Below are 26,691 nucleotides of genomic sequence, written 5' to 3'. Positions count from 1 at the left end.
TCTGAGTATGAATTTGACACCACACCTGGCAGATTTTGTTTTCTAATATAGTAAGTCTTTATCCTAGATGATATCCAAGTTCTACTGGCAATACATGCTAGTTAAAATATGAGGATCAACAAGTTTTTCAGAGGAAAAAAACAAACTTGAGATTAAAACACCTAGATCAGGACTATGAATTTAAGGTTTTTTTTAAATTATCACATCTCAGTGTATGTTTATGTGTATGTGCATGCATGCATGTATGCCACAGCATGTGTGTGGAGGTTGTCAGATCTGACCTTGTCAGATCTTGCCTTCCACTTCATCTGAGGCAGGGTGTCTTTTCTCATTGTTCACTGCTGTGTTTGCCAGGCTATCTGGTCTATAAACTTCTGGGAAATTCTTTCAGTCTTTGCCTATCAGGTCTCCATGGGTGTGCTGGGATTACAGAAGCCATCCATGGCGTCTACTTTTACATGGAGTCTGGGGAACTGAACACCAGGTATTCAGGCTTGCATGGCAAGTAGTTTATTCACTGAGCCTTCTCCCAGCCATGGCTATGAATTTGGTACCTGTGTGGACATAATCTTTCCTCAAAAGCCAAATAAATCACCAGACAGAATAAAATTACAAATTAGTAATTTATTTTGAAGTTTTCACTTTTAGAAATAAGACAATTTAAAAAACAGAAGTTTGCAAAAATGGTTAATTTTGTGATATCCTAATTGCTCAGATGTGTTTTGTAAATTCCAAATAACTAAGATAATATAAAAATATATTTTCACTTCTTCATAGAACAAAATGAAAACCACATGAACCATTAAATACTTTTAGATTTTCTTTACTCCCTCCTACAGGTGAATTCACAAATATAAAAACTGATGTACATTTATACTGTGAAGTCAAGTCTCCACCAGACAAGTAATAATAATACAGTGTTTTGTTATGTGAAAAGTATGTCATGTTTGCTATGAAAAAGAGAATGGAGGATAATCGCCAAGTTGTGGTTGTTTAATGTTGCTATAAAACTGTATGACAGTACATATATTTTTGGTAATTATGTACTTTCAAAGTAAAGACAGCATTTAGATGTAAATCTTTCAAAGGTTATCTTTGAAGAGCTGTAAGGTGATGATATCGAAAAGTAATTTGTCAGTACCTCAAAAATCCCAGCCAGAAGAGAATACTTTTTTTTTTCTCCCATGTGGTCATTTTAAGGAAGGCCTGATGTAGTAAAAGGATATATTTTACAAGCCTCTAAAATAAGTCTGTAAATTGTCAGCTGAAGATACCACCTCTAATATGGATCGTTTCATTCAGTCCATGTTCTACTAACTTTATATCTTCTAGGTCATCCTTTATGATGCTAATCAAGTGGCTAAGGCCTTCCTGTTGTTGTTTCAGATGCTAGAATGAGTTAAAGAGAATAAGATGCATAAATGCACTACTCTGTTAAACCATGAGCTACTCACAAGACTATTACTCTAACTATAACAGGCATGCATAAACACCTGTACCTTGTCTTGTCTGTAACACCACGACCAATGGTACAAGACATGCTCTAAATAATAAAATCTAAATATATATATACACACTTAGATATACACACACACACACACACACATACATATACATTTATAAAATCAACAATATCTTTACAATGTGTCTTTTGGTTACTGCTTTTTCATCGACCTTTGACTACCAAAGGTATGATGTTAAAACATAACCCATGCTGGGAGTGGTGGCTCACAGAGCCTTTAATCCTGGAACTCAAAAAGCTGGTGTAGGAGGGTCACTGTAGATTCAAGGTCAGCCTGGGCTACAAAGTGAGACCCTACCTTAAAAAACAAAACAACAAAATAATAGAACTCAAAGGTTGTAAAGCATAACTAGACAAACCGTCACTTGAAAACAGAGTTTCATGTGTTGAAGTCTAAGGGCCAAGGTATAGGTATAGTTGCTAACATCTTTAAGAGTCAGTCCTAAGTGATAATGTAACAGGAGTGGAAGGTGTAGTGTAGTGCAGCAACTTCTCAGTTTAACATTCATCCAGATCTTGGTAAGGTGCAGGGTGAGTATTATGTGTGGAGGAGGGCCTGAGAGTCTGCATTTCCAATGACCCGCAGTGCTGCCACCAGTGATGCCAAGTAGCAAGGGTTAGTGGCTCTGGCACCTCTACTGTATCTAAATACATTCTTGAGGGAGGGGGGTCATTTAGCTTTTCACTGTGGCAAAACTAGCATAACCTAAAGTATAGCAGTTGAACCATTTTTAAGTGCACAGCCCAGGGGAGTTATGTACATTATATAAATCACTCTCTTATTTTGTAAGCAGAATCATATAATACTTGTCCTCTGAGGACTGGCTTATTGCATTACAGTTTACAGGTCTATACATGTTGTCACATGCATGAGAACTTCCTATAGCTCTTCAGGAAGAATATTCCACTGTGCACAGGCATCTGTCCTAGTCCGTGCTTTCAACATACAATTGGAACTGCCAGATCTTATGGTAATTCTGGTTTTAATTTGTTTTCAGGCTGCACCATTTTATGTTCTTCAGTGACACAGAAGATGACAATCTCCCCACATTCTCACTAACACTTTTTTTCTGATTTCTTGGTAATGTCCCCTCCCTTCAAAGTGGACACTTACCTGCTTGATCTCTCGTAACAGATCTGCATCTACATAATACCTTTCTTCAGATTTGACTGCTCCAAAATGATTCTGCATTCTAATTTGGGACATCAGCTCATTTAGTCGGCCCTAAAATGAAAATACAATTGCTAACAACAACAATCACTTCTAGAAGAGAATACCTTTTTATCTGGTAAAGGATAGTTTCAAAACTATCAATTAACAATGTCCAATTTTTCCTCTATACATAATGTGAAATACTAAATCAAGACAAAAGATTCATAACTGAGAGTTTATTTCAGGAAGGAAGTTTAATTAAATAGAACAATTTCAACAAACTCAAATATACTGAATTCCTACTTGAAGACACTTCTGCAGACCCAACTGAAATAAACTCTAGCTTTAATGGACACTAGCAAGCACTTACCTTGAACTGAGTAGGTGCATTAAGTTCACACTGAATTGTATCTAGCTGAACCCGGAGCTGCTCCTCATCAGCTTGGATAGCATAGCCACTTTTCCTCTGAATTTCCTGTTTGATTAGTACCTATACATAGAAAAGACATCTCTTATCCATTATGTAAGAAACATTACTGCTAAATTTATTGCTGGCAAAAAAAAAAAAATCAGCTGAAAACTAATACAGTGGATTGGGAAGTTAACAGTTGAAGATATGAATTATGCACAGGCATAATTATACATTCGGTAGAAGTATCAACTACACTGATGCAAAGTAGAGTGGGAAGGGCAACAACTGTTTGAAACTTATGGTCTTGATGGCTTTAAGAACAGCAGGACAGTCAGACTGTAATCCAGGACTTGGGAGACTGAGATGAGGATTGATGCAAGGTTGCCACTTTGGGCTTTGTAGTCAGTACCAGGTCAGCCAGAGCTACTTAGATATAGACCTTGTTTCAAAAAAAAAAAAAAAATAATAGATAACTGGGTTCAATCCCCCAGTACCCATAAAAAGCCAGATGAACAAAGTGGCATAAGCATCAGGAGTTGGTTTGCGTGTGCCCATTTTCTTTTTCTCTCTCTCACCTTGAAAATAAAAAAGATAGCATTAGCTGGGCGTGGTGGCACACACCTTTAATCCCAGCACTTGGGAGTCAGCGGCAGGAGAATCGCCATGAGTTAGAGGCCACCCTGAGAGTACATAGTGAATTCCAGGTCAGCCTTGGCCAGAGTGAGACCCTACCTCGAAAAACAACAACAACAAAAAAGAGCATTTTCTTTTAGAATTAAGTGTTATTATATAAAACAGGGTTAATATATAAGCTTTAAAAATTAATTTCACTGGACTTTTTCTTCAGATTGAAACAAAAAGTCTATGACAAGAAATAATTTAAGAATATAAAAGACAAATTTTCTCATCTCTTAAGACAATTGTGTTGACTGATGTTCATTTTTACAGTTGCTTGTTCATACATACACATACAACATGCATGCACTGATCCACAGTACAATGTACATTATTCTGAAATCCACCCTCATTGACTTAACAGTAAGTCAGAAGTCTGTATCATGGTCTTAAAAGGCTGGCTTGCTGTGTCCCTGCCACCAATCCAAAATTGCTTCTGTGAAAACTTCAGTCCAAGTTCCTCAAACTCACGAGATGGTTAGCCACTTTTTGACTTTTTTTTTTTTTCCCCAATAACAGCCTTTCAGTTCTTTCCACTATTACTTAAAGCATTATTGATTCCACACTTACCGATTTCTCTTACTGGTTTTTCTTCAGGTTTACCTTGTTATCTAATTTTTAAGAAGAGTTCATTATTGGTTATATTTTCTTTTCTAGCACCCAGAAATCTTTCTATTTTATGAAAACCAGGTATGGTAATTTTATAATGCTTTCCTCATACAGAGATGCTTTATTTCATCACTGTTTTCTGTTGCCCAACTAAGAAGTGAACTTTAGAACACTTGTATATGCCTACCCTATAAGATCTCACTTCCAACTTTTTGTCTAAATGAAAAGGTTTGGTACTTTCACTCTCAGACTATTTCTTTTTGCTCTTTTGCCTATTACAAAAATCCTTATGCACAGGACTAGGGAGATGGCTCAGTCAGTCAGCACTAAGCACTTGCCACACAAGCGTAAGAACTGGAGTTCGGATCCCCAGTACCCATAAAAATTCAGGGTGGGCATGGTGACCACCTATAATTTCAGTGTTTGGGAGGTGGCGACAGGGAATTCCCCAGTACATGCTGGTTAGACAGACAAACCAAATTGCTGAGCTTTAGGCTCAAGTGAGACCCTGCCTTAGTAAACAGAAGAACAATCAAGAAAGATCCTCGGGCTGGAGAGATGGCTTAGCGGTTAAGCGCTTTCCTGTGAAGCCTAAGGACCCCGGTTCGAGGCTTGGTTCCCCAGGTCCCACGTTAGTCAGATGCACAAGGGGGTGCACGCATCTGGAGTTCGTTTGCAGAGGCTGGAAGCCCTGGCGCGCCCATTCTCTCTCTTCCTCTATCTGTCTTTCTCTCTGTGTCTGTTGCTCTCAAATAAATAAATTAATTAAAAAAAAAAAAGAAAGATCCTCAACATCAGTATCTGGCCTCCACAAGCACATGGGTACAAGCATATCTTACATATGTGCACCATACATACTCACACAAAAAATTAGAAAAAAAACAAAACAAATTTTTACCTGCAAAGTTCTGTGGGAAAGATCCATGAGTTTCCTCTTGTATTGTGCTATTTTGGCCATAGTTGTAGTCTGATTCTTTTGTAGTTCACTAATATCTTCAGATATAATCTGTTGGAATGTGTTTTTAGGATAAAACAGGTAGGATATAACTAATAGGCAAACCTACATGCAAAGTCTAATTCTAAGATCATCTTGAGATTCACCATATACTTTACTTTTGATTCTATATTTTAATTTCCTCCCCTATACATCTAAAAATTAAATACTATTCAAACATTCCTTTAGAGCTCCAAGATATTTAGTGATGAGGCAAAACATTAAAACATTTTTTTTTTAGAAATAAGCATTTTAAGGGAAGAGATGGGGATATAGTCCAGTGGTAGTGCTTATTTACTAGCATGTACAAGACCCTGGGTTCAATCCTCAGTACTGCAGAACAAAAGAGGAACTTTAATATTATGAAACAATCAACAAACAGGACTGAATGGAAAAAGTTAAGATCTGTAAGATGATGTGAGGAGTAGAGGGCTGAATAACGAGAAAATACACTGTTGCCAGATACTTAAGAGGAAGAAATCAGAGTAGAGAGAAAAAGGAACAATGTAAATTCTAAAGCTGATACATTTGTATGCCTCTGGGCCTTTGATATGTTTTCTATCAATAATCCTTCTGCTCTGCCTTATTATGAAGTTTTAATCTTTTTCTTTAGTTTTGTTTCTTCAAGGTAGGGTCTTACTCTAGTCTAGGCTGACCTGGAATTCATTATGTAGTCTCAGGGTGGCCTCAAACTCAAGGGAATCCTCTTACCTCTGTCTCCCAGATGCTGAAATTAAAGGCATGCGCTACCTCGCCCAGCTGATGAAGTTTTAATCTTAAGAGAATAGATTAAAATCTCCCCATCACATTAAAGCATTCCAATCAGGTTTAATTCCATAACTGTCCCTATCATAATTAATTATCCAATACCACTGGCTTATCCTGACATGCTAAAAGAAAGTAGGAAAGATTTTACAAGGTTGGGGACTGGGGAAATGGCTTAGCAGTTACGACATTTACCTGCGAAGCCTATGGACCTGAGTTTGATTCCCCAGGACCCATGTAAACCAGATGCACACAGGGGCACATGTGTCTGGAGTTCGTATGCAGTGGATAGAGGCCCTGGTGTGCCCATTCTCTGTTTCTCTCTCATACATAAATAACTAAAATATTTTAACAAAAAGAAAAAAAAAAGATTGTGCAAGACATTTTAGCATATATATCACTCTTCTTTTTTTTCTGGTACAAGAGACTGAACCTATGGCCTGGCACATGCTTAGTTAAGTGTTCCACAACTGAGTTATACTCCCATCCTTCTTTTTGCCTTTTTATTTTGACATAGGATCTCGTGACATTTCCCAGTCTGGCTTTAAACTTAAAATCCTCCTGCCTCAGTCTCAGTCTCCCAAGACTCCAGGCCCAGCTTACATCACTAAAGTAAACATGCTAGGCCATTAAAATGGAGTAAAACTAGATAGTCACGTGACCACACGGAGTTTATTAACAACCTAGTAATTATACAAAAGATAATGTATGAGCTTAAGAATATTTAACAACTATTCTAAAGAACACAGAAGACCTCAATGATTAAAGAGATATACCAGTCTCATGGATGGAATGATTTAAGACTCTCACTAGGCATTATGGCACATGCCTGGAACATCAGCACTTAAAAGGTAGAGGCAAGAGGACCAGTTCAAGGTCATCCATTGCTACGTGAGACTCTGTCGTAACAACAACAATGACAACAATCAATTCTCTATAAATTTGTTTTTTACATTTGCTGCAATTTCAACCAAAACTCTTGCATTTTGAAAAGCTGATTCCAAAATCTTTATGGAAGAATAAAGATCCATAAACAAATTCAAAACACCACAAAGAACAAGAACCAGAAATTTAACCCATTAGATATTAAGACATACTACAACACCATACAACAAAAACAAAAAGATTCAAGTGTGAGAAAAGACCAACTGACTAAAATATATATATATGAGGCGCTGCCCTACACAAACACACACACGAAGATTATTAATTTCTTTTTTTTTTTTTTGCTTGTATGTGTGCATACATGTGGAGGTGGATATCAAGTGTCTGACTCAGTACCTCTCCAGCTTATTTTTTGATTTTTAGACAGGATCTCTCATTGAGGCTAACATTTACCAACTGTCTCCACTTTCTCAGTGTAAGATTACACAGGCACACACATTTTATATTGAGTGTTGGTGATTAAACTCAGGTCCTCATGCTTGTGTGGCAAGTACTTTACCCACAGAGCAATCTCCTCGGCTCCTGAGGAAATAAAAGCCTTTATGAGTGATATGTGAAAAATGATGTGAAAAATGAACCCACTATTACAGAAAAATAAAGTTGGGTTCATGCCACATGTCATACACACTGGTGAACTCCACCAAGAAAACAGATGCAAATATGAAGATTATATTCTGCGAGTTAAGAGCAAAAAGGAGATTCTTAAGACCTCAGGGTGAAGACAGTGAGAACTGTCTAGACTAGAAAAAAGAAAAGCTAAATGTAAGCTGCTTAAAGAAAATAACAGGAGCAGAAATTAATGAGACTGAAGAGAGACAACTACAGAAGCAGCAATGAACCCAAAAACATAAACTCCAACAGTCAAATTCTTGGCTATGGGTAAAATTCTAGTTACTTTACAGCCCTGTTTCTTGCAATGTACTCAATAAAACTGTTTCCTTCCTTGAAAAAAAGTTCTTAAATACCCCAAATTTCCTGCAAGGCTGACTAATAGAAGACCTTTGTGGGTCTTACTTTAAAGAATTTTGGCTGGGCATTGTGACACCATGTCTATAAATCCAGTTCTTGGGAGGCTAGGACAATTTGAGAACAGTCTGGGCTACAGAGTGGGACCCTATCTTACAAAACAAAACAAACAAAAACGAATTGTGAAGACTCTTAATCACGTTAGTCACATCCCAGTCTATAGGCAACTCATTTTAAAGGCAATACTCATAGTGTCCAGCCTATATTATAGCAGGGTGATAAAAGGGTCTATAAATTATGTCAAACAACCATGAGGGAACTTTTAGGCAAAGATGATATTGGAAAGGAAAATGACTGTGATGTTCACATCTTTGTAGGGCTCTCATGGGAAGCATAGAAGTTAGACACAGTGCCAGAGAAAATGAGTGCCAAGTGAAGCAAAGCAGGCATTGGATCAATGAAAAGAGAAACTATGCAGAGCTGGTTGACAATGAAATGGATTACTTAATCCAACAGTAAGCTCTGAGGTTGGGGAGATTCCTTGGGGAAAAAAAAAACCACTTGCTACATAAGTGTTGACTTGAATTTGGATCCCCAGAACCCACATAAAAAGCTGGATGCAATTGTGGGCATCTGTATTCCTAGCATGCCTACTGTGAGAAGTAGGGACAGAGATAGGAGAGTATGCTGGAACCTTGTGGGAACCGAGCAGTGGACAATAAAGGCTCTATCTCTAGGGAGGATAGAAGACAAAGACTAACACACATGTACTGTGGCATGCACACATATCAAAAAACAAAACAAGGAACAGTAAGCTTTGTATTAAATTGCATGTAAGAGAATATGGAGGTGACTGTCCACAGCTATAAAACCATAAATGCACCAGATCTTATCTGACCTTGGAAGCTAAGGGTTGGGCCTAGTTAGTACTTAGAGGAAAGAATATGGAGATGACTTTTAAGAATTTTCATGTATTTGCTTATAAGAATTTATTTTAGAGAATAAATTGTATGGATTTCAGTATGCTAAATGTGTTTCATCAATGTTTAGTAATATACTAAGATAATCCTATTATGACAACATAAAGAATCATAATTGGGGCCGGAGAGATGGCTCAATAGTTAAAGTCACTTGCTTACAAAGCCTCAAGGCCTGGGTTTGAGTCCCAGTATTCATGTAAAGCTAGATGCACAAAGCAGCACATGTGTTTGGAGTTCATCTAAAGTAGTACTAGATCCTGGCATGCCCATTCTTACTTTTTCTCTCTCTTTCTCTGCTTGCAAATAAATAAAAATTTTAAAAAGAATAATTATAGCATCTATTTTCATAAAATCCCATAAAAAAAAACACTTAGTAGCCAGGCATGGTGGTGCACACCTAATCCCAGCACTCAGCAGGCAGAGTAGGAGGACTGCTGTGAGTTCAAGGCCACCCTGAGTCTACATAGTGAATTCCAGGTTAGCCTGGACTAGAGTGAGACCTTACCTCGAAAAACCCAAAAACACTTAGTAAAATAATATACAATCTGACTAGAACCAGAAATATGAGGCAAATATATCTGCTAAGCTGCAAATCGAAACTTATTGTTAAAATATGTCAAATCAAATTTGTCTGAGTGGGAGATACTAAGACAAAGAAGGCTGTTACATAAAACTGCAATTGTTCATTGGGGTTGTGTTGGGTCCCTTGACCTTCCTGCTAAACCCAGGGCTAGGGAGTACAAAGCACCCTGCTTACATCCAGCCTGGTCTGGTGCTGCTTAGTCATCTGTTCTTGAACCTTCAGCCTTCTGAGAAGCTCTCTGAAGCCCACCATTGGAACAGGAATCAATCTGAAATGCAAATGATCCCTTTCAGATCTTATTCCTATTACTGCAAAGTAGGAGTGGTATTTCATTTTAATTCCTATGTAATTTTAAGTCAAATTTCTAGATCCATGGTAATAAAATCAACACTATTTTAGTCAACCTCCAATTCATACAAATGAGGAAATACAATTCATTCAAAAATTTGCATTATTTAAATGCAAGTGAGGGGACAACATCCCAATTTCTCCAACCCTAGTTAGTTTTTCAATCACACTATGCTGTTTTGCCATTATTTATATTTTTTAAATAGCAATGAATGAAAATGAAAATAAATGCTTCTCAAATGTAAGAACTAGAGCTCAGCCTACATTGTTTGCTTCTGTAAGTAGTAAAAATCAGTGCACATGTAAGACAAGATGAAGATACACTTACTTCTCAGAATCAGGGTTATCCACCTTGGCTTGTTCCCAAATGATAGGATCAACACCTGCCACAAAGAAAACAATTCTAAAATAAATTATCCTTTGCTTATATTTGTATGAAACGTTTTCTTAAAGTAAGACACCATTCAGAAGCTACTGTGAGAGATTATTGTTAAATATGATTATTTAAAAATAGTTTTTATAAGATAAAGTGAAAGCAAACAGAGATCGAAGGCTAGATCTAAAACCTATAGGATAAAAGATTAACCTCCAGCTTATACAAAGATCCTGTACAAAAAGATAAAAGATACACAACATGAACTGGGGAGATGGCTCAGCAGTTAAAAGCACCCATGTGCAAAGCCTGCTGGCCTGGGTTCAATTTCCAGTATTCATGTAAAGCCATATGCATGAAGTGGCATATGTGTCTGGTGTCTGAGCAACAAAAGCACCCACTCTGTTTTCTTTTCTCTCTCATAAATAAATAAATAAAAATATTTTATGAAAAAGATGTGCCACATAACTTGGTCATCAGGAAAACGAAGACTGAAATATTAATTTTAAAAATATTTTAAAAATTTTTAGATTTTATTTATTTGAGGGGGGAGAGGGAATGAGAATGGGCATGCCACAGCTTTCAGCCACTGCAAAACAAACTCCAGATGCATGCACCACTCTTGTGCATCTGGTTTATGTGGGTACTGGGGAATTGAACCTGGGAGTCCTTAGGCTTCACAGGCAAGTGCCTTAATGGCTAAGCCATCTCTTTAGCCCTGAAATATTATTTTTTAATATAAGTTTTTGCTACACAGTGGCAAAAAATGAGATAAACTGCATATAGTTGGTACAGATTTCATTGAAGGGCAATTTGGCAATATAAAACATGCCTATTTTAAAATATATAATTACTGACTCAAGTTTCATTACCAGAAATCTATTCTGGATTTTTGTGGGGGGGGGGGGAGGTCACTATGTTGCCTAGGTTGGCCTCAAATTCACTACCTTCTTCCTTCTGCCTCCCCCAATGCTGTGATTACAGACATGTACCACCATGTCCAGCTACCACAAATATAAGAAAGCACATATATATGTTCTAAGACATATTTCCACAGATGTTAATTGCTGTATAGTTTAGAACACTGAAAGCACAGAAACAAGAGGAAGATAAATAAGGATTTTCTGTGCAATGCTAGGTAGTTTAAGAATAAAATGTAACTCCATGTACTAGCAAGAAAAGTATTAAGAAATACTGTAAGTGAAAAGGCAAGCTACAGAAATGCACAGTGCAGAATCCTTTCTTTTTAAAATCAGATACAGGACTAACAAAATATACTAAGTTATTAATAGCTACTTACTTCTAGGAAAGAGAAATAAAGGAGGGTTATCACACAGTCTATCTAGCTAACTACTGAGAATCTTTTGAAGTAAGAACATGTTTGGGGTTTAACTGAATAATCAGTTAAAAGATAAGGTAGTAGAGCCAAGTTACCACACATTATTTAGGGGTATGAAGGGTTATGAACTATTATATCACTTCCTCAAATTTCTTTTATTGGGAGGGAGGGGAAGAAGGGGGTTCAAGGTATGGTTTCACTCCAGTCCAGATTGACCTGGAATTCACTATTTAGTTTCAGGGTGGCAGCAATCCTCCTACTTCTGCCTCCCAAATGCTGGGATTAATGGCATGCACCATCACGCTCCAGCACTTCCCCAATTTCTAATAGACATATTAGCAACATTATTAAAATAACAACTCTATTACAAAGATTTAAGCAAACATAAGCTCACACTAACTTTATTAACACTAATAAGCAAGCAATGCCTAAGTCTTTCATTTTCTTAACTCCATGACTCTAGACACATACCAGCAGGAGGGTTCTGTAAGATCTGTTTGATCTGTGCAGGAGTAAGTTCTGTTCTAGTCATAGAAAGGGTTACACCAAGTTGCTGCAACTGTGTTTTTACATTGGCCTGCTCAAAATGGGCATACAGTGTTGTAGCCGGAACTCTTCTTGAAGTACCATTTGGAGATCGCTCAACAACATAAATAACAACTTCTGTCCTGGAAGAAAAGTACACAATTCATAGCACAAAATATAAACACAGCATATGACTTTAAATAAATGCTATAATTTTTCTTAAATCTTAGAAAATAAACCTATATATTTGTTCACTTGTAAATCTACTTAAATGACAAAAGTTATGACATTACATACGCATATGGAAATGTCACAATGAAGCCCATTATTATAATTAACATATACATACTCGTAAAAACAAGTATTGGGCTAGAGAGATGGTTTAGTGGTTGAGGCACTTGTCTGCAAAGCCAAAGGACCTAGGACCCATGTAAACCAGATGCACAAGGTGGTGCATGTGTCTGGAGTTCATTTGCAGTACCTGGAGAGCCTGGTGCACCCATTCTCTATCTGCCTCTTCTCTCTCTCTCAAATAAATAAATAAGAATAATAAAGAATATAAAAACAAACAAACAAGTATTAATGGCTGCCAGAGGCTAAGGAAGAGAGGAAATGGGAACAACTATATACTAAAATCAAATGAAGTTTTGCAAGATGAAGAGTTTTCTAGAGCTGGGTGGTGATGATTGAACAATGTGAATGTAGTTAATACCACAAAACTATACACCTAAAAATAGCTATGATGGTACAAATTACGGAATACATATTTTACCAAAGAAAAATAAATTTTAAAAAAAGTATAAAAAAGTTAAAATGAGGCCAGGCATGGTAGCTCATGCTTTTAATCCCAGCACTTAGAAGGCCGAGGTAGGAGGATCACTGTGAGTCTGAGGCTAGCCTGTGACTGAGGTAGTGAGACTCTACCTCAAAAAAAAAAGAAAGTTAAAATAAGGCAATAAGATAAAACTTATGATAAATGGTCTGCTCAGCTGCATAGTCCTAAGTAAATGGTTTTGTTTTTTAAGCTATCTCTTTCAGAATTATGAAATTCTTTGGTAATACTGCCAAAACTTCTCTGCATTTAATACCAAAGAAGTAAAATCTGATCCAGTTATTGTCTTACTAGTAATAATGATATAAATCACTTGACCTTAAATAATCCAAAGTAAATATTCTTGCTATTAAGATAAAAACTGTAAACATGACAAGGAAAAGAAAACAATTATATTATTTATAATGCATAAAGAGAAATCAGGCCAAGTTGGCTACATAAGCCTGTAATTCCAGCACTCAGGAGGCACAGGCACAAAGATCACTACAAGTTCAAGGGTAGTCTAGTGAGCTCTACATAGTGAGTCCTTGGCTAGGTAGCCAGGGCTACACAGGGAGACTCTATCTCAAAATAACAACATAAAAACTAAAAACTCTACAAAATCAAAAGTACAAAGAGTAATAAGTTAATAAAACTTTTAAGGAGCATCTGTGTGACATTCAACTTGCACACAGCTATGTTTCCTCCTGCTCCTGAATGAAAATCTGTACGACTATTAGCATCTAATAAAAATTCCAAAGTAAAGAAAAAAGGCTTTAAACATTTCTATAAAGAATGAATAATCACTAACAAACAACATTCCACTATGAGATTTCATTTGTTTGCTCCAGCAGCAATTATAAACAAAAACAAAAACAAAAACACTGCTGACTGCTTTCTTTGGACCAAGGCACATAAAACAAACAGTATATCTAATGTATACTTACTGATCATCTGGCAATGTCTTAATACCCTCTACATTTACAGTAAGGGTCTGGCTTCCTCCCAAAATTTTATGCAATGACTCTACCAACTGCTGTTGTTGGCTTCTAATATCTGTTTCCTTTTTGTTGAAAACTAAAACCACTAGTCCATCTTCATCTTTATTATTGGGCATACAGCTATAACCCACTGCCTGTGAAATGGATAAAATAATATTAAAAATATGGTCAGGTTTTATATCAAATCTTTAATATTAATAGCTTAATATCTGCTAACAGGAATGATTCTTCCCACTATTCTGTACCTGAAGAAATCACCCAATTACAAAGAAAAAGTTTATTACTCAAAAGTAACATATAGTGGAATTAAATTTTCCTTCTCAAGAAAGTAACTCAAGAACTTTCTTTAAACATTTTTGATGACCATTGATTATGGGATATCTCCAACACATTGAAACAACTTTACGTGTTGTTAGAAACATAACTGAAAAAGTAATGGGTATATTTCACTAATTTTATCAGCATTTATTTAAAAAAACTATTTGTTGACAATTTTTGTACATGTATATAATATATTTTGACCATATTCACCTCCCATTACCTTAAAAAAGCATTTAAATTGTAAGGTTACTATTATATACATTATCACTAAACAATAATACTAAAATTTCAACTTATGCACTCAAAATAACATATAGGTAAAATATTCCTAACCTGAAAACCTAATTGCCAAAGTTGCTTTAAACTCTGAAACTTTCTGATGCCAAAAGTGGAAAAATGACCTAACAGACCACAGCACACAAGCACACTACACATGTTGAACAAGACTACCATCAAGCTATGAATATAAGGTATACATGATAAAAAAAAAAAATCAATGTTATATTTTGACCTGCAGTCCCAAGTCATTTCATTATGCATATGCAACTATCCCAAAATCTAACAAATAAAATCTGAAGCACTTCTGGCTCCAAGGTGCTATAGTTCAGTGGTACAGCACTTATCTAGTAGGCATGAGGCCCTAGGTTCTATTTACCAGCAACAAAATAAAACAAAATGAAACAAAACAGGTGAGGTATGAACTTTATTGAAATATATTAATGTTATGGACAATACACTGCTGGCTAGGTATGGTGGTGCACCCTAGTCCTAGCCCTTGGGAGGCTGAGGCCAGCCTTAGCTACAAAAATGGGTACCAGACTAGACTAAGTTACATAACCAGGAGATCCTATCAAGACAAAAAAAAAGTCTGAAGTCAAAGTCAAATGAGATCGTTGTTTGGTAGGCAATATTCAGAACAAAGAAAATGATAAACACTGTTTTATTACCTTTGGCATCCAGCCAATAATAATACAGTAATGGGGTTATACATGTTAAAAGGAATTCCTGTCCACTGGCTGGAATGCATTTCCCTTATCAATATTAGATGAATTTAACTAACTCTAATTTTTTTTTTTTTTTTTTTTTGGTTTTTCGAGGTAAGGTCTCACTCTGGTCCAGGCTGACCTGGAATTAACTCTGTCATCTCAGGGTGGCCTTGAACTCATGGCGATCCTCCTACCTCTGCCTCCGAGTGCTGGGATTAAAGGCGTGCGCCACCACGCCTGGCTAACTCTAATTTTTGAATCTTCCTTTACAAGTGATAAGCAGACAATTCCCCTATCCCCAAACCCAATTTTCTCTTTTTTATTTTTGATGCAGGGTCTCATGTAGCCTAGGCTGGCCTCAAGCTAGCTCTAAGAAAGGAAGAATGGCCCTGAACTCTTAATTCTCCAGTCTCCACCTCCCAATTGAAGGGACTACCACCCCACACCCAGTTTACCATTCCCTTCTGCTAACACTCTTAGATCTAATCTGGTGGCTGTGAACCACACATGATGTTAAAAAGTCACTTGGATTTTTTAATTCTGTATTTTAAAATAAAGGTATAATCGGGAAGTATTAAGTTCCTTCTTTAACATATGTATGTGTATGTGTGTATATATCTCTTTAAAAGAAGATCAAAAACAGTATACCTTAAATCGACAAAAGGGATTTTCTTGGGTAAATTCCACTGGAGGAATATTATTGTTGAAATAGCCTTTTCCTGTTCCCCAAAAGGCCTGCAGTTGGTTCCACTTTGCCAAAATAGCATCTCTCTCGTCTCCTAATAGTGTTGGAGCAGAAAGAGCACTCGCAGTATTTATCAACTGGTTGGACTGGGCAGGAGCTTGAGTTGATTGACTGAAGAGACCACCTAGTGCTAAGACAAACAAAAAAACAAGAAGAAAATTTAGATCCAAGGTGTGATAGGTAAAATAATGTCCTCCCCAGATGTCCACATTCTAACTCTAGAATGTGTATATATGTTACCTTACATAGGGACAAATCACTGCAACCGAAGGCCTTGGGAATGCTAGTTGAGAGTGGTGCAAAAACAGGAAAGAGCTGACTGAAAAAGTAGCAAAATGTCAGTTGTCCATCAAGCCTCTGTTGAAGTCTCAGCAGTTGTCTTGGAAGAAGTTGAAGATAGACTAGTGAGCAACAGGTGGATGGTAACAGTAAAGACTAGAATCAATAGTTTCCGATGTTGCATCCAGTTTAAGAATTAAGTTGACATGGTGGTGCATGCCTGTAATCCCAGTACTTGGGAGGCAGAGGTAGCAGGATCACTGTGAGCTCATGGCCACCCTGAGATGACAGCGAATTCCAGGTCAGCCTGGATTAGAGTAAAACCCTGCCTCAACAGACAAAACAAAACCAAAACCAAGAATTAAGTTGGAAAGAAAAGCTAGACCACCAGCTAGTAGTTGAAACACTTTGGTGAAGTCAGCACATAGGAAATCAGAGGTCTCAAGAGCTGGTGCAGGCCAGCGAGCATCTCAAACAAGCAGAGCTTTAGAGGTAAATCAGCAGCTCTGCATCTCTGCACAGACATTCAAACCCCACAAACAGCAAAAAGGCCCTTCATCCTTTGGAAGCTCTTTCTCCAGGTTACACTTGACAGGGCTGAACAGAAAACAGTTTGGCCCACCAGGTGTGGTAGCTCATACCCGTATGTCTAGCACTTGGGAGGTAGAGGCCAGCTGAGCTACAGAGTGAGTTCTAGCCCAGCCTGAGGTACAAAGTGAAACTCAGTTTCAACAACAATCCCATTTTTCCCAACAAAAATAGATACATTTATAACTACTCAGACTTAATTTCAAATACTGGGGGTATTTAAACAAACTCTATAGTTTTGCAGAAGGGTTCCAGAAGGTTGACAAGAATATCACGAAGAATAATTCTACAACTACTATTCTATTATCTCTATCCTACTAGTCAGGCAACCCTTGAAATTCATGTCTATTAAACTACAAATCTTCAATAACTGAAAAGGATGAACTTTGGCCTATCAACTTACCTAAGAAAAAGCACAAATGACTTTTGCCAGGATGTAGATGGAAATAATCTTTCTTTCTTTTTTTTTGGTTTTTCAAGGTAGGGTCTCACTCTAGCTCAGGCTGACCTGGAATTCACTACATAATCTCAGGGTGGCCTCGCACTCACAACAATCCTCCTACCTCTGCCTCCCGAGTGCTGGGATTAAAGGCATGTGCCACCACGCTGGGCCTGGAAATAGTCTTTCTAATAGCTACACATGCAGGAGTGACAGCCGGCGCCAGGGCTCGAGATCACTGGGTATCCACAGCTTCCTTCTTTTCCTGGGATGGATCACTGCTGGGGGACACTGAAGGCTATTAAGCTTGCAGGGTTTCCCTCTGCTCTCTCCCTCCAGTGCAAGTCAATGCTCTGCTTCCCCTATTTTCTGAGATACTCAAGAAGATACCCCTCTCACAGACATTTGCCCATTCTGGGCCTACAGATAGGGGGGAGACAGGGTTCTAGAATGAGTGGGAACCTGGCTGGACCATAGGCCACAAAAGTTCTTGGGGGCCAATATCAGCTCCCTGTATGCAAAGGAAAGGAATCTTCTAAGTGAATACACACTCGGGAAGCTGAGGCAAGAGGACTGCCATAAATTTGAGGCAGCCTGAGCTACAGATGGGGAGTATGTCTCAAAAAAAAAAAAAAAAAAGTGAATGCAGCCCTGAGAGTGACATACTTTTGACCAGTCTTCAGACTGCCTGTGGCAGCGGCCAATACTGTAGGATGTAGGACCATAAACATTAAAGTTCAGCTCATTACAAACATGACCTATTCCAATATTAGAGAATCTCCAATTATTTACATACATAAACATATACAGATCTTTTCTTTTTACTACTTTTTGTAGTGTTTTTACAGTACAAAATATTTATTTTTTAGTTTATCTTTATTTTGTCTTTCTCTAACATTACATATTTTTCATTGTATAACTGGAATTTTAATCTCCTATTCTGACCTTTTCTTGAATATCTGCCCTTCTGTCTTTTACTTATCCTTCCCTGCTTCCCACGTTAATTTAAACTTTTATCTTTATTAATTACTAAGCTCATAATTTAGTTTTCTTTTTTATTTTTGAGGTAGGGTTTTACTCCTGCCCAGACTAACCTAGAACTAACTCTGTAGCCCAGGCTGGCCTTGAACTCATGGTGATTCTTCAACCACAGCTTCTGGAGTACAAGAATTAAAGGCAAGAACCACTATGCCTGACTTATGTTACATTATTTTTGCCATAGTCTTTCCTATGGCTATTGGTGGCAAAATCAGGTGTCTTCAGTTCATATATACTGCATTTCACACTGCCCCTGTTAACTGTAGTCTGTTTTCTCCTCTCTAAGCAGTACTGGGATTGAGACCTCAAAGGAGCTGATCACTAAGACTCCCATATAAATTCAGAAGAGATATTAATCCCAACAGCTGAGCAAATCACAACATAGAGGAAATATGAAAAAGGAAGGCAATATGACTCCTCCAAAAGTTCACATTTTTTAAAATTTAAATTAAATATTTATTTATTTATTTATTTGTGAGAGAGAAAGAAGCAAATAGAGATAAAGAGAGAAAGGGCATGCCCAGGCCTCCAGCCACTGCAAATGAACACCAGATGCATGTGCCACCTTGTGCACCTGGCTTCATGTGGACACTGGGAAATCAAACCCAGGCCAGCAGGCTTTGTAAGCAAGTGCCTTTAACCACTGAGTCATCTTCCCAGCCCACAACTCTTCATTACATGAATCCAGAGATACTAAAATAGATAAAATGCCAAATAATTCAAAAGTCTAGTTTTAAAAATGATCAATGATCTCCAAGAGGATTCAAAAGGAAAATTCAGTAACTTGAACAAGAATCTTGCACAGACAGAAATTCTAAAAATAACAAGCAAAACAGAATCTTTGCAAATTAAAAGCTTAGTAAATCAAATAAAGAACTGAATGGCAAATATCATCAATAGACTACACCAGGCAAAGAGAGGCCAGGCACTGAAGACACGGTTGAGTTATTACACTCAGCAATAAACAAAAATAAAAATAAAGTATGACCACACATTTGAGATCTCAAGATCTCTCAGATATGATCAAGAGATCAAACCTGTTAATCTGCAGTGTAAGCTGGGAACCAAGATAAGACTATAGCACAGAAAATATTTAATGACATCATAGCAGAGAATGTTCCACACCACACCCAGAGAAAGAAATACACTCAAAAAATAGGAGTCATTTATAACTCCAAATAGGCATGGGCTGACAAAACCTCTCCACACAGTGTCATAGTCAAAACACCAAGAGTACAGAATAAAGAACACCAAAAGCTGCAAGAATCACCAAGTTACTTAGAGCAGACATCCTAAGAGATTAGGGACATAGTTCAGTTGGTAGAATGCTTGCCTAGCATGCAAGAAGCCCTGGAGTCAATGCTCAGCACTGCCTACCACTGGGCTCAGTAGCACAGAGTTCTACTTCCAGCACCTAGGAGACGGAGGCAGGAGGATCAGTAAAATTCAAGGCAGCTTCAGTTATATGGCGAGTTTGAAACCAGCCTGTCTCAAAAACATGAGACCCAGCCTCAAAATACATATATCTGTGAAGGTCAGGAGAGCACAGGCGGATGGTGAGACAGGGCCATGATTCATGAGAAGAGAAGTGACTGTCAGGAGAATGTGGGGGTATGGGTAGCTTCCAGACTGCTTGGTTGGGTCTGTCTTGACATGGTTTCAAGGGTCTTATGTTATGCATAGTCCAGTAAGTTGCACTTGCATTTACTTTGCTCCATGTGCATTATTTGTAGAAACAACAAAAATTTTAATGGAATGATCCTAAATACAGAGTCCTTACAATCATAATCATGAGCGAGTCAGTCTTTTCCCTAGTTCCTATCATACATGAATATAAAAAGGAGCTTTTGTGCTTCTTTGGAATATGAATCTGGGGGTGGGGAGATGGATTAGTGGATAAAGCACTTTGAATACCTAAGTTTGAACCCTCAGCACCTGTGTAAAGTAAAATGCTGTAGCAGGTGCCTGGAATCCTAGCATGCCTATGGCAAGAAGGGAGGCAAAGACAGGAGAATCTGCCAGAAGCTCACAGGCCAGCTAGCATGGCAAAAGCATAGTAAACGAGCCATCTGGTCTGAAACAAGGTGGAAGGCAAGGACTAACACCACCTGAAGTTCTCTGACTTCCATAGGCACACACATACTCACACATTAACATGGCACGTATGCACACACATGCCTCAAGTATCAAGTGACGCGTTGACTAGTGTTGGCCATTATTGTAAATGGCTTCCTGTGAACACGAACACCCACACTTACTAGTTTGCTGCTGCTGCTGCTGCTGCGTATTAAATCCTCCGAATCCCAGGCCAGTCCCCAAACCAGTACCTAAACCGGTACTAGTTCCCGTTGCTGTGCCAAAACCAGTACCAAATCCAAAGCCTTTGTTCTGAGTACCACCAATAAGGCCTTTGAACAAAAAAATCAGAAGTACATAAGTTTGAAAATTGTTTTGAACTTTACCACGTTTACTTCTACAAATGACTTAAGATGGCTGCTTACCAGTACTGCCTGCGTTTGCTGGGGCAGAAAAGCTGAACGCAGAACCTGCAGTTGTAGACGTTGTTCCAAATCCTCCAAACCCACCTAATTAAAAAAAAAAAAAAAAAAAGATAAAAATGTGGTGGTGTTTTTTTTTTTTTTTAAATAGAGGCAATTTCCTTTTGACCTTATAAGTAATTGCTAAATTACTTATATATTGTACATGTATTGTCTAAAATCTCTTTCTCTACTTTCAACAGCACTTTTAAGAAAACTATGCTACTAATTAAGAGGTCAATATACTGCAAGAAGGGACTAAGAATCTGAAATAGAACACTACAATAAACTAAGTATCTTTCAACTAAATGATCATCATTTACAACTGAAGAATTTTAATAAGCCTACTGCTCTAACTCCAAAATGACATCTGCATATTTTTAGGGCTGTATTAAAATTCAAATGTCTATAAGATGTAGGTAGGCTCTAACATACTAAGTAGACTAGGTGTTTACACACAATGGAGCTTTTTGAAGTGAAGTTTTAACAAGTGGCAGCAGTCCCTACGTTCCAGTAGAAGACCATTACAGTGTCATTCCCCCTACCCCAACCCCTAAAAAAGTTAGGGGAACTGCAGTTCTGGAGGTTGAACACAGGGCCTTGCACATACCATGCAAGCACTCTACTCTGATCTATAGCCCAGCACAAGTTCATAGGTTTCTAAACATGATTCAACTTTTCTCTTTTGCAACAAATTCAAATGTTTAAAAACAAACAAACAAACAAAGAAAGAAAAACAGTGCCAAACATAACATGTCAAGAGACAGTTTTGCCAGTGTGAACTTTGACGTTGGTGAATTAATCTTTATATTAGCTTATATCTGTCTCATCTGTATGCAGTGACTTTTCAAAGGAAACATACCAATACACTCACTACTATAAAATAAGCATATCTTCCTTGAAGGAGGAGATAAAGGGAAATACACAAGTGACAAAGCAGGAGGGAAGGTGGGCAAAGCTACTGCAGGACTCTGCACCACACATGTAGCAACTGGTAAGTTTTAGTTTTAGTAAGCCTAGAAGCAAAATTAATCATAACTACATCTAACAAAATACACACAGAATGAAAATCTAACCTATTTTCTTAAACTTTTTTACTTATTGTCAATATTATTATTATACTCTATATTACATAATTATAATTGCACTGCCAAAAGGACTTTTAAGGGTTGGAGAGATGGCTTAGCAGTTAAGGTGCTTGCCTGCAAAGCCAAAGGATTCAGTTTTGATTCCCCAGTACCTACGTAGAGCCAGATGCACAACAGGTGGCACATGCATCTGGAGTTTGTTTGCAATGGCTAAAGGCCCTAGTGCAACCATTCTCTATCTGCCCCTCTCTCTCTTAAAAAGGACTTTTAAGACTAATTTTGAATATTTCGGGTTTTTTGAGATCCTACTTTAATATCACACACATCTTGTAATAATACATACTCATCAAAATTGCATCACAGACCAGGCATGGTGGTGTATGGCTGCATTTTCAGCAGTTGGGAGGCTCAGCCAAGAGGATTACAAATTCACAAGTTCAAGACAAGCCTAGGCTACGCCATGAGATCCTGTCTAAGTAAACAAACAAACCCAAACTTTTAAGTGTATATGAGGTGCTGGGGATTTAACCTAGGGCCTTGAACACATATTAGGCAAGTACTCTTACCACTGTGCTATATACTTCCCTAACCCCTTAATAATATAATTCTGACTTGGAAAATTACTGAATAGACATGTTGTACATGAAGACACAACCAAATATTCTATTAACTTACAGGTTCTATTGCAATATTGCAAACTAAGGATTTTTACAAAAGCAGGGTAAAGGTTTAAACACTGTTCTTAATTTCTTTCTCTAACTCCTCACTTCCAAAGAGTATTATCAGAGCTGGTTACAAAATAAAAACAATGGTCAGTATCATCTCATGTTTCAAAATACCAAGAATGTTTTATTGGTAATAGTGGATCTGCATGGATACAAAATAAGTTTCTGTCAGCCCTTTCCTGAAGGCTAAATTAATAGCATTTGCAAGTAATCAGAACAATTACATATGCATGACTCAAAATTTAATAATGATAACTTCAAATGAACATGATCAAGCAAATACAAACGGGTTTATTTGTTGTTGAATTACGAGCCAGGTACTTAATCAGAAACATAAACTCACAAAACAAGGTTTCCGTTTTACCCAGTGCCAATTTTAAGCAAAGAAAGTAAACACAGTGAGGACAGTGATATGTACCACTTCATTCAATATATATGTCATTTTCTCTTTGGAATTTTCAAATTATTTGCAATTCAGAAACTAAGGTGATTATTTCATCATAGGAACAAGTGAACAAAATACCTGGCTTCCCAGATAGGCTTTAGGAAGTAATCAAATGCATATAATTGGCATGGGTAGAAGTGGCATACCATGAGAGAATGTGGACAATAAATTCATATACGAGCAGCTGAAGAACAAGATTTTTCTAAGAGTCCTTGTTTGTAGAGTACACATAATCCTATTTTTAAATTTGCATATATGTGCATAACAGTTTGTATTCTGGAAACTTTTAATGATCCTTAAATAATACACTGATAAAAATCTTCATAATTATGTGAGTGCAGACAACTTTTAGAACTCAATGTTATCTAGCAAGTTAAATTACTCTCTTAAAAAATTTCCAAAGTGCAGTAAAGAATTGGAGTTTCTTTCTACAGTTACATATCTTAAAGAAATACACCCTAATCTCCTGAGTTGACCAAAAAAAAACTATTATTGTAAAACTGGTTTTCCTAAAAGAAAAAAAAATGACAGGTTACTTGCTGTTCGTATAAGACTTGTTTCTTTTGGAAACACAAGGACAATAAAATGAAGCCCTGATGAAAAATGCAGAAACAATGGAAAATGACTGCAGGAGTCCAAGAATCACAGGAAAATTATTATCTTATACTTTGGAAGATACAGATAGAAATTTGATACATTCTATTCAAAATAACAATCTATTTCAAATTCTTATCATTTGGAAAATATATTCCGTTTGATTAATTACAAATTTAGCAAGGAAACATAACACTTCAGACTTTCGAAGACCACATCTTTCCAAACAGTTAAAACGGTATAAACTTGTTAAATTTGATGCTGGGAAACAAGTTCTTTCCCTTATTAGACAAGTCACTTATTTTCCAAGCTCTAGAAACCACGAGATATTCTTGGACTCCAGCTCCCAACACCTGTAGTTACACATACGACCCGCAGTATCTACCTGCACTTGCCAGACTGTTACCAAAATTGAACGGAGTTGCCGAGGTAGTAGAAACACCGAAATTCCCAATATTAAAGTTCACTGCAGGATTAGCAGTTAATCCGAAACCCCCAAAATTAAACCCACTGGCGGTGGAGTTGGCAGTCTCAAGCCCACCAAATCCTGACAGGCATGAAGGCAAAGAAACAAACAAAAAATTCAAAAGGGGGTGGGGAAGGTGGGAGAAGAAAAGGAAAAGAAAGCAAGATTAAGAATTGTTAAGAATCAGCACGAGGTTTCACAAAAGTCAGTGAGCACACACGGGGCTTTCTTTGACAGGTGGAGAGAGCCCGGGAGGTGGGCATAGCCAGAGGGTGTGGCCCGGGACCCCGGAGCAGGAGCAAGAGCAGGAGGGCGGCCCGGCGCCCCCGCCCAGGCTCGGGAACCGCTAGCGGGCCGAGGGTCTCACGGGGGAAGAGGGCGAGGGGCGCAGCCTGCCACCTCTCGGGGTGGAGCCGCGGGAGGTTGAGACCCCGCGGGGACCCACGCCCTGAGAGCACCACGCGGCCGCCCGCCCGCCCACTCCAAATGCCCAAGTCTCCGCGCAAGCCGGGCGTCGCGGACCGAAGGGGCGGAACAACAGAGACCTCCCCCTTCCGTGGGAGAAAGCCAGGGCCTCACTCACCCGCGGGTGCTGCGGTAGCTGCAGCGGTGCCAGAAGTGCCCGAAGGAGCCCCGAAATTGAAGGCCATGTCGCGGGAGCAACGCTCTTGTAGTCCCGGGCTCCCGCGACGCGGCGCTCCGCTTGGCACGCTCCGCTCTTCGGTCCGGCGGGAAACCTCAGGCCGACTCTCCAGTTCCGCCTCCTTTCCGGGCTGGCCTAAGAGGCGGGAACCAAGCAGGCACGCGTGGGTGGAGGGAGGGTCGGGCGGGAACGCCCCTGGCTGCTCACTTCCGGAGGTGTGTGGTGCTTCCCGTGCTGTGGGACGTCATAACTTGGGGTGTTGTGCTGCCCCAGGGCCCTTAGAAACTGCCCTCGCGAGGGTCTTCGGAAACAGTCTGCAAAGACTGAACTTACGTGGGAACCCTTGAGCTAATGTACGGAGCAGCTGCTCTTACAAGCGAACCTAGGGAACGAGGTTTGAGTTGAGGATGAAGGACGCGTAGGTAAAGCAGGAAACCGGAGGCATGTTGGGAAGATGGACGGATCATGGGAATAGTAGCAACACCATGTGTTTACTATGTTGTAGGTACTCCCAACAATCGTTTTACCTATTTTTTTTTTACTATTTTTTATTTAATTCTGAGGCAATTTATTATCCACATTTTTATGGAGAAGGAAACAGGCACAAGTGAGGAGTCTGGATCCAGAGTCTACCCTTAACGTGAGCTGTCGAGCTCTGAATAAGGAGGAGGGATGGCCCAAACGAAGTGAGTCTTTTGACTGCAAAAATCTGTGCCTCCCACAAGGGGCTGAAGAAGTGGCTCAGTGGTTAAAGGCACTTGCTGACAGCCTGGGTTTTATAATTCTCCAGTACCCACATAAAGCCAGATGCACAAAGTGGCACCATGTATCTAGAGTTCGTTTGCAGTGGCATGAAGCCCTAGTTTGCCCATCCCCTCAATCATCTCCTATCCCTCTCTTCCTACCTCTCTTTGCAAATAAATAATTTTTTTAAATTCCCATAGTGAAAATTCTGTTATTAACCAGCTTTCACAAATGACAATATTTAGACTTAGAAGTGCTAAATAGCTCACCCAAGGTCACCTTGTTATATCCTGGAGTCTAGTTTTGAACTCAGGTTTCTGTACTTAGCTCCACTTCTTGTTTGTTTTTTTCTTAAGGGGTGGGGGCGCCACTGCAAAGGAACTCCAGACCATGCGCCCTCTTGTGCATCTGGTTTATATGGCTCCTGGAGAATCGAACCGGGATCCTTTGGCTTTGCAGGCAAATGCTTTAACCGCTAAGCCATCTCTCCAGCCCTAGCTCCAGTTTTTAAAGGTTATGGTTCCATTTTATTTCCTTATAGATTATGACAAGGATTTCAGACTCTTTCTGAGAATAGGAAACTTAAGAGGCTTTAGAATAAGCAATAGTATAGAAATTTAAAACCAGGTGGGCTTCTGCATGCCTGTAATCCCAGCACTCAGGAGACATGAGCAGGAGGACTGAGAATTTGGGAGCAGCCTGGGCTACATAGTGAGACCCTGTATTTAAAAAAAAATTAATTTTGCTGTGCATGGTGGTGTGTACCTTTAATCCTACCATTCAGGAGGCAGAGGTAGGAGGATCATGTGAGTTTGAGGTCAACCTGCGACTACAGAGTGAGTTCCAGGACAGCCTGGGCAAGAATGAGACTATGTCAGAAAAAATTAATTTTTATAAGATTACTTTGTCAGAGAGAGATTGACCTGGAAGGAGCCTACATGCCTATGGAAAGTAGAGTTTTCAGGAGCCTTGTGGTATTGCTTAGGTAAGAGATTACTGTGACTTGGATTATAATCTTGGTGAGTGGTATGAGAACAAACTTAGAGTTATTT

At 38.6% G+C, this 26,691-nt stretch overlaps 1 protein-coding gene across 2 annotated transcripts; it reads right to left on the bottom strand.

Moving 5' to 3' along the window:
- Positions 1-807: 807 nt before the first annotated feature.
- On the bottom strand, positions 808-24,989 carry Nup54 (nucleoporin 54). 2 transcript variants are annotated; one of them, XM_045161473.1, is made up of 13 exons: positions 24,836-24,989; positions 24,172-24,333; positions 20,899-20,982; positions 20,656-20,805; positions 15,957-16,183; positions 13,948-14,135; positions 12,136-12,332; positions 10,281-10,335; positions 9,779-9,872; positions 5,270-5,377; positions 3,046-3,165; positions 2,637-2,747; positions 808-1,389 (listed from the first exon to the last, which is right to left on the bottom strand). In XM_045161473.1, the coding sequence occupies exons 1-13, from the start codon at positions 24,900-24,902 to the stop codon at positions 1,261-1,263; spliced, it is 1,692 nt and encodes a 563-aa protein (XP_045017408.1). In that variant the 5' UTR covers positions 24,903-24,989; the 3' UTR covers positions 808-1,260. The 2 variants fall into 2 exon arrangements, with proteins under 2 accessions (XP_045017408.1, XP_004664937.1); XM_004664880.2 differs by lacking the exon at positions 24,172-24,333 and having other exon boundaries at positions 24,836-24,986.
- Positions 24,990-26,691: the final 1,702 nt, after the last annotated feature.

This window comes from Jaculus jaculus, chromosome 11 (genome assembly GCF_020740685.1).
Source record: "Jaculus jaculus isolate mJacJac1 chromosome 11, mJacJac1.mat.Y.cur, whole genome shotgun sequence".
NCBI lineage: Eukaryota > Metazoa > Chordata > Mammalia > Rodentia > Dipodidae > Jaculus > Jaculus jaculus.
This window is presented reverse-complemented; position numbering and strand designations above follow the sequence as displayed.

Coding starts and splice junctions, on each gene's coding strand:
- Nup54 (XM_045161473.1), bottom strand. CDS start 24,902: ATGGCCTTCAATTTCGGGGCTCCTTCGGGCACTTCTGGCACCGCTGCA. Junction 24,334..24,835: donor AGCTACCGCAGCACCCGCGG/GTGAGTGAGGCC, acceptor CATGCCTGTCAG/GATTTGGTGGGCTTGAGACT. Junction 12,333..13,947: donor AAGACATTGCCAGATGATCA/GTAAGTATACAT, acceptor CTTTTCTTCCAG/GACAGAAGTTGTTATTTATG.